The 8,252-nt window shown below is 63.9% G+C and overlaps 1 protein-coding gene across 1 annotated transcript; it reads right to left on the bottom strand.

The window, feature by feature from the left end:
- Positions 1-1,754: 1,754 nt before the first annotated feature.
- On the bottom strand, positions 1,755-7,640 carry LOC128903432 (scavenger receptor cysteine-rich type 1 protein M130-like). The gene is made up of 10 exons (XM_054187443.1): positions 7,604-7,640; positions 6,949-7,308; positions 6,395-6,721; positions 5,994-6,308; positions 5,322-5,636; positions 4,791-4,853; positions 4,392-4,706; positions 3,527-3,700; positions 3,269-3,364; positions 1,755-1,789 (listed from the first exon to the last, which is right to left on the bottom strand). The coding sequence occupies exons 1-10, from the start codon at positions 7,638-7,640 to the stop codon at positions 1,755-1,757; spliced, it is 2,037 nt and encodes a 678-aa protein (XP_054043418.1).
- Between the last annotated feature and the right edge of the window lie 612 nt (positions 7,641-8,252).

Genomic DNA, 8,252 nt, shown 5'->3' with positions numbered 1-8,252 from the left:
TTTTCCCTGGGAACCTCCCTGAGGCGCACTCCTCCTCTGTGTCAGCCTGGGGCCCGGCAGGGGTGGCCCAGGGACAAGGGCTGCTGGGGCAGGGCTGAAGGAGCTCAGCTGGGAGAGCGTTAGACTGAAGATCTAAAGGTGCCTGGTTCAGCCCTGGGCTTCAGCAGTGATTTTTCTCCCTCTGCTTTTTGCAGAGCCCGTCTGCCGCCTTCCAGCCTGCCCCAGCCCTGCTTGCTCCTTCACCTCTTGCCAGAGCACTGTCCCTGCCCTGGACCTGCACATCTGCGGCTTAGAAGGAGCCTTCCTCCAGCCCCACAAGTCCCCAGCCTCCCCCTGGGCAGGACTCTCCACTCAGGGCTGCTTTGGGGTGGTCTCCAGCTGTGCCCCCTTCCCTGCTCCACAGGATCGGGATGTGTCCTCTGCGGGGTCTCTGCATGACCCAATTTCTCTCCTCTTTGTCATGCTCAAGGGTGCAGAGTCTGTTCCCCTCCTCAGGCGCCTCCTGCACCTTGTCTTGAGTTCCCAGAGCAGAGGCCACTGGACCCATAGTCCCAGGGAGAGGCACTCCCTGAGCTGCGGCCTGAATGGCAGCATCCTTCCCCCGGGGGGGTGTTGCAGTGAGACCTCTGATGTGCCCAGGACAGCTGACAAAGCCACGCTGAGGATCACCCACCGGAGTGCATGGCCATCGGTATGGTTTAGTCACACGCTGTCCTGAGCAGAATTTCTTGACCCCCTTTGCCCCCCTGCTCCAATGACTGGTAACACACCAATATGCTCCTCTCTGGGCATCAGCCCCATGGAGATGGACACCTGCCCTTCACCCCACCTCCAGGGATGCTGCGGGGCAGAGGGGTGCAGGAGGAGGCCCGCTACATGGGTGAGGGCGTGTGAGCTTTCTGCCCCCATGTTGCCCCATCGCACACCCTGGGGTGCCATCAGAGCCTGGGGGCACCTCACCCCAGGGAGGGCATGTCCCTCACCCTGTTGTACTTCTCCTCCTGTGCCGCTGCGCACAGATGTGGCACACAGGGGGGTTGCCCTTGCCCTGGGGGGCAGAGGAGGCTCAGGAGTGTTCTCCTCTCCATTGGCCCTGGAGGGGGCCAGAGCGTGGGAGCAGCACCTGCAGCCAGAGCCTCCTTCTGCCCCATCGCTCTTCAGAGACGCTGGAGGGGCAGTGCTCTGCAGTGCAGCCCTGTGCCAGGATCAGGCCCCAGGGGAGAGGCAGTGCGGACTTCCCCCATCTCAGGAGGGCTCAAGTGCTGTTTCCTGCAGAGGGTCCCTTGGCACCCAGGGGACAATGGGGCTGTGCTTGTCACAGACCCCTCATGGGAGGAGAGTGTCTCCTGCTGGGAAGGCTCCAGAGGGTGTAGCTCAGTGGCAGAGCGCCCACTTTGCATGTGGGAGATCCTGGCTTCCATCCCCAGCATCTCCAAGGGGCTTCTTCCCTGAATGCCCAGCCTCAGCGAAAGGCTGGAGCTGGAGCCTCTGGTCCTCTGCAGGCACTGTGGGCCTGCCCTGCCCAGCCAGGGTCTGGCTGTGGGGTGAGGAGGGCTGTGTGCGCTGCCTCGTTGGAGCCCCCTCTCAGGAGAGAGGCGGGCAGCTGTGCTGGACCTGAGCTCAGCTCACTGCCCTGCACCACACACCCACCCGAGACATGCCCCTTCCCCACCGCCATGTCTTTGGGCTCTGGTTTCCTCCAGCCACCCTCAGGGAGACACTAAAGCACCTGGGCAGGCAAGCACAGCTCTGGCTCAAAGGCTTTTAATAAGAACCGATATGGGGGCGCCTGTGTAAAAACAGGGGAATCAAAATCGAGGAAACCCCTGGCAGTTTCTGCTGCCCGTGGGAAAAGGGAGAGGGTTCCCTGGTGCTCACGGCTCTCCCAGCTGCACAGACCTCTCCTCCCTCCTGGCTGCCCCCAGCTGCACTGCAGGGACGGTCTCTCCTGGCCCGGGGCTCAGGGACCGTTGTGCACTGAGCTCCGGTGTTGCAGCCTCTGTGTCCTCAGGGGGATGTGCCACAGACACCTCTTCAGCATCGTCATAGCCCGTGCTCTCTGGGGACAGGGACCAGCCATCCCCCTCAGCTCCGGGGGCACCAGCACCTCTCTGGGAGAGCAGGTTTGGCCCTGCAAGAAGCAAGGCAGGCCATTGCATGTTCACCCCATGGGGAGCCTCTCCTGGGCTGTACATCACCTTCCTCCCTTCTCCTCAACAGTCCCAAGACGTTCAGCTCCCTCTCCCACCAACGGTCCCCCCAAGGAAATGCTCCTGGGGCAGGTTGCCCCACCCCAGCATGTTGGGCTCTCAGTGTGACAGCGATTCATCCAACACCGGGGATGCCAGCCCAGGAACCAGCAGCACTTTCTTTCCCTCTCACCTCCAGGGGTATCCGTGGGTCCAGATCCTTCCTCTGCCACCCTGGGCATTTCCCAGTCTTCCTGCCCAGGGGAAGGATCCTCCCCAGGGTCAGAAACCTCCCTGGCATCATCATAGCCATCAGCTGGGTCACCTCCAGGCAGGACAGGGACGTCTGAAAGGAGAGGAGAGCTGGTGACAGTGAGAAGATGCGTTCTGCAGAGCAGAGGACGGGAGGATGTGCTCGGACATGGGGCTCAGACATTGGTGTTTGCAGCCCCACAGGAGATCCCACATGTCCTCCGAGCTCTGACGGTGACACTCAGTGACACTGCTGTCCATCACATGTCTGCAGGGAGGAGACATCCACCCCTTCCTGCCCCCCATTACCTGGTGCTGACCCTGGACCATCCTCCTCCTCGCTGTCCCCGGGGTAGGGCTGCAGCTTGCTCAGGGATCCCTCTGAATAGGAGCCTGGAGAGAGGCCCAGTGGGTGTTAGGGGAGTACGCTCTGCTGACCCAGCTTGTGCTCAGTGCTGCTGGGGACGTGGGACCCACAAAGCCACGGCTGCACGGGGACGAGGGCTCAGGACTCACCCTGCTGCCCTGGGACAAAGCCCATCTCCAAGGGCCTGCCAGAGCTGCCCTGGGACAGCCCCTTCCCTCACCCCTCAGGTGTCCCCCAGGGTGCAGGGGCAGGCAGAGAGGGGCTGTCCCCAAATGGGACGCGCAGAGCAGGTGGGGAGAAAGCTTCTCTCCTGGGCCCAGGACATGGGTGCTCCCCACACAGATCCAACAGCCCCACAACCCCACGAACCATGGGTTAGGGGGCTGCAGGGCTCAACCCTGGGTGGCAGCCAGGGGAAAGAGCACTGTAGATGTGTCCTCAACGAGGGACGCACACCAACCTGAGCCGCTGAACCTTGCCTGCTTCTGCCATGCTGGGCTGGAACCGATCTCCTCGTACACGGCCTCAGGGAAGGGCTCCTGAGCTCTCTCAGAGCCTGTGGACAGAGGCAGGGCTGGCCCAGGGATGGTCAGAGAGAGGGTGGGATCCCGCAGAGAGCACACACTCTTGTCCCCCCAGCTCTGCCTCTCCCACTCACTGACACCCCACGGCACCCCTGGCCTTGCCAGCAGGCATCTTCCCCTGGGAAGGGACCCACCTCTGCGCCCAGCCCTGGCGCTTCGCACTTGCCCGGCCAGGAGGGCCAGGAGCAGGCAGAGAAGGGCTCCCAGGATGATGCACATGATGACGGGCAATGAGACTCTCCCGCTGCCGGTCAGACGGCCCCGCGTGGGATCTGCATGGCAGGAACACAGAAAGGGCAGCACCAGGCCTGGGAGAGGTGCGGGGCCGGCACACCCCAGTCCTGACCCCCATTACGTACCGGGTTTCAGGGGATGAGGGATGGGGAAGCTCCCACCTGGCTGGGTGAATGACAGCCCTCCCCAGCCTCCCGCCCCACCGCTACCCCGGTGCCTCCTCCTGGGAGTTTCACAGCCCAGCAAGGAGCCCCTTCCCCCCGGCTGTGGGTCACAGCCTGGCCCCAAGAAGACCCAGCGCTGGTGGGGAGGACGGGTTACCTGCTGGAGGGGTTGGTGCTGCCGTCCTGGGTGCGTCTGCAGAGGAGGAGAAGGAGAGCTGGGCTGAGAGGGTGGGGGTGCAGGTACCAGGGAGCCTCCTCTCTGACACAGCGTGTGTGTGTGTGTGTGCGCACGTGTGCATGTGCAGACATCCCTGCCACATCCCACCCAAATCGCCCCTCCTGCACGACTGGTGAGCATGGCCAGGAAGGAGCGCAGGGCCCAGAGCAGGGACAGAGCCGGCAGCCCAGGAGATGCCCCTGGGGGCTGCAGGGCCCTGCGGGCAGAAGCTGGAGGACACCCAGCCCCACAGAAGCTGCTGCCCACTTGGCAAAAGGCTCTCCTGCTCTGCAGGGATGGCCTTGCTCTCAGGAGCTCTGGAGCCATGATGGCAGCCAATGGGGAAAAGGGCTCCCTGTGAGGTGTCCCAGCCCTGCCGCTCACCTGAGCAGTTCACGGCCGCGTCCTCCTTATGGCGGCAGGCACCGCTGTCCCCAGGCCGGGCCCAGCAGTCCTGCAGAGATGGCTCTGTCCCCCGGCACTCCACCTGCTCCAGCCAGATGGGGCCGCTCCCCTCCCCAAATGCAGCCTCGGCCAGGGCAGACACCGCAGGGCCACAGCCCAGCTGCCTGCATGCCACCTCAGCATCCCGCATGTCCCAAGAGTCGTCACACACCGTCCCCCAGGAGCCACGGTGCCACACCTCCACTCGGCCGGAGCACCCCTTCTCCCCTCCCACGGCACGAATCTTCTCCCTGTCTGGAGAAGGCAGGGAGCTCCCAGGGCCGCGGGACAGCAGGCAGAGCCCTGCCAGGCGAGAGGGGCATGCAGAGGAGCAGCTACCTGTGCAGCTCAGGGTGCTGGGGCACACAGCCATTGGGGCCGGGGGCGTTTCTGGCTGACTCCCTGCAGAGGGAAACGCTGTGGTGAAGGGGCTGCTGCAGGGGGGGCGTGCAGCAGAGAGCGGGGCTCAGCTCAGCTCGTGCCACCCACCCATGGCAGCAGCTGAACCCCGGTCCTTCGGGGGACACACACTCGGCAACGTGGGGGACCCTGACTGCTCAGCCCCAAAGGGACCCTGGGTCACAGAGCAGCAGGAGGGTGTCCATGGAAGGGACACTCCTCAGAGCCCTGGCTGTTCCCTTCTGGGACCTTGCCTCGAGAAACCTCTGCCTCAACCAGGCGAAGCTGGGAGCCTGGCTGGCAACCGCTGGTGAATGTGTGGGGCTCCAGGAGAGGAAGTCCCATTTTTGGTACCAGCAGCAGCAGCGTCTGGCTTGGAAACGAAAGGCCCCTGCAGGCCCAGGAATTTGACCATGCCCAGCCAGGAGCAGGAACGCAGGGGATGCTGGTGCCCGGCTAGCTCAGAATTACCCTTGCAGGTGATGTGGGTCTCCTCTCGCAGGTCGTCGCATGACTGCGGGTGCCAGGGAGCGGAGGGACACTGCCAGAAGGAGCTGTTTCTCTCCCCACACTCCACACGATCCAGCCAGGCCGTGCCAGACAGCCTGCTGTAGGGCCGTTGTGTTTCCAGGGACCCTCTGTCCCCGCAGCCCAGCTCCTTGCATGCCAGCGACACAGTTTCAGGAGTCATGGAGTTGGAGCAAATGCTCCCCCACGTCCCATTGTAGAAAACCTGCAGGCGCCCGGAGCAGTTGGTGCCGTTCTCCAGCCTCAGGGCCATGAACTCTGGGAGGAAAGGCAGCGAGGGGGAACAGGCTGGGCTGGGGCTGGGGGAGCAGGGACACCCCTGCACCCGCCAGGCCCTCAGACAGGCAAAGGCACGTCCAGCAAGTCCCCCTTGCACCCACGGACAGAGAAATGTCCCTGATGGACAGACACCCCTGCCCTCCCTGCTGCCCGTCAGGGACAGCGGAGCTCCCCAGGGACCCCCGGTGGGACTGAGGGCACCTGTGCATGGGTGTCCCCACGGTGGCCTTTGTCAGGGGCTCAGAGCTGGCCAGGAACAGCCTCGGCCGTGTCCGGCTCTCCCCTCGTCCCGGCCTGCCTGGGGACTGGGCTCCCACCACAGCTCCCGGCACACACCTGAGCAGACGACTCCTGCGTCCTCTTTATGCCCGCAGTCGTGCTGCCCCCAGGACCCTGCCGGGCAGTCCCAGAGAGCAGCTTCGGCCCCGGAGCAGTTCACGCTCTCCAGCCAGATCTGAGCGGAGCCTTCCCCGAAGCGAGCGGAGCCAACCGCCTCCAGCGCCCCTCCGCAGCCCAGCTGGCGGCAAACGACGGCAGCATCAGACAGGTCCCAGCCGTCATCGCAGACGCTCCCCCAGCTGCCCTGGTAGTAGATCTCCACTCTCCCAGCGCAGCGCCCAGGCCCGTTCACCAGCCGCACCTGACGGCTCCCTGTAGCAGGAGGAAACCCCGGCTGCCGTCAAGGGCCGGCTGCCCACCCAGCCCAGAGCCTGGGGGGGCCGTGCAGTGCCACTCACCCCAGCAAACGACCCCCACGTCCTCGGCAATCCCTGCTTCCAGCGCACTCTCAGGCAGGGAGGTGTTGCAGAGGGTCAGGTTGGCCTCGTGCCCTGCACACCGTACCCCGCGCAGCCCCACGGGACCCGTCCCTCTCTGAGCCTTCGGGGGGTTGTAGGCTGCCTCTGCCTCTCCGCACTGCAGCTGCCGGCACACCACGCTGGCCTCCTGCACGTCCCACTGCTCATCCAGGACTCTGCCCCACGTCCCGTGCTGGAAGATCTCCACTCGCCCGTCGCACGGGCTTCCTCCACCCACCAGCCGCAGGGATGCGAAGCGAGCTGGGCCTGGGGAGAGCAGCCATGCCCCAGCCCTTGGCGGCATCAGGGAGCCCGGCAGCCTGCAGCATGTCTCCAGGCTCTGGCACCCTTGCAGGAGGGCCTTGGAGCTCGCCTGCCTGCCGCCAGCCCTCTGTGGGGACCTTCTGAGCCAGAGCCTTGCACTGCCACAGGGTCCCCTGCTTTGGGAGCATTTAAGAGGAAAACAGAGTAACCGAGTGTTTTCCTGCACTCACCTGAGCATATGACAGCAGCGTCGTTCTCATGGGAGCACGGCGAGGCCCCCAGGGCAGTCACTGGGCACTCTCCCAGGTGGGCTTCAGTCCCGTCACAGTGGAAGGAGTCTCTCCAGACAGGGCCGCTTCCTCTCCCAAAACGCCCTCCTTTAGGAATGGACTCAGCAAACCCGCAGTTGAGGTGACGGCAGAGAACGTGGGCGTCCAAGAGGTCCCAGCGGGAGGCACAGAGGGTGCCCCAGGTCCCCTGCACATGGACCTCCACCCTCCCCTCACACGCCGTGCTGCCGTTCACCAGCCTGAACCCTGTGAACTCGGGACAGAGAAGGATGAGACAGGGCAGACTTGTGCTTTTGCTGCCTTGGGTGGTGGAGTAGAGGCCAAGTGGACACCCTGCCTTTCTCCTCCTTCTGCACCATTTTAGGGCTGCAGACAAACATTCAAGGTCAGGTCTAATGGGGCTCTGAGCAACCTGATCTAGTTGAAGAGGTCCCTGCTGGTTGCAGGCAAGTTGGACTAGATGACATTGAAAGGTCCCTTCCAACCCAAACCATCCTATGGTTCTGTGATCACCCCTTCTGTCCTCACACCCAGCACAGCACAGTCCCGTCCCTGCTCCCCCATCATCGGCACACCCCCGGTGGTAACACCCTGCCCTGAGTCCTTACGTGTGCAGGTGACACCGGCAGCATTCGCGTGGGTGCAGGGCTGCTCCCTGGGGGACCCCGTGGGGCAGGAGCTGAGAAGGGATTCATTCCCCACACACTGCAGCTCTCTGTCCCACATGGGACCAGCCCCTTCTCCAAAGTGAACTGCCCCGGGGACAGACAGGGCTGTGCCACACTGCAACTCTCTGCAGACCACGTCGGCAGCTTTGGGACCAAAGGCGGAGTCACAGACAGTTTTCCACTCGTTCCTATCATGGATCTCCACTCGTCCTGAGCAGGGATTGTCCCCTCCAACCAGCCGGACAAATCCTGGAGTAACCAAAGAACCCTGTGAGTTCCCACAGCCCTCTGGCAGTTACATACCCATGTCCCACCTGGCCTGCAAGGTGGCCACAGGCAAAGAGCCCCACGACCCTCCCAGCAGCTCCCAATGGGTGCTGATGGCACAAACACACCATGGACCCCCTGCTGCTCCCCCAACATCATCACAGCACTCGTGGGCTGGCTTTTCTCCCAAACCCACAGCCACAGGAAGCGCTCAGAAAAACTGCTGCCCTCCCGGAGACCCTGGGCTACCTGGCACTGGCCCCAGGCACTGCAGCGCCCCGAGCACTTGAGCCCAAGGAGATGGGCTGA

This window comes from Rissa tridactyla, unplaced genomic scaffold, assembly GCF_028500815.1.
Source record: "Rissa tridactyla isolate bRisTri1 unplaced genomic scaffold, bRisTri1.patW.cur.20221130 scaffold_33, whole genome shotgun sequence".
Classification (NCBI taxonomy): domain Eukaryota; kingdom Metazoa; phylum Chordata; class Aves; order Charadriiformes; family Laridae; genus Rissa; species Rissa tridactyla.
This window is presented reverse-complemented; position numbering and strand designations above follow the sequence as displayed.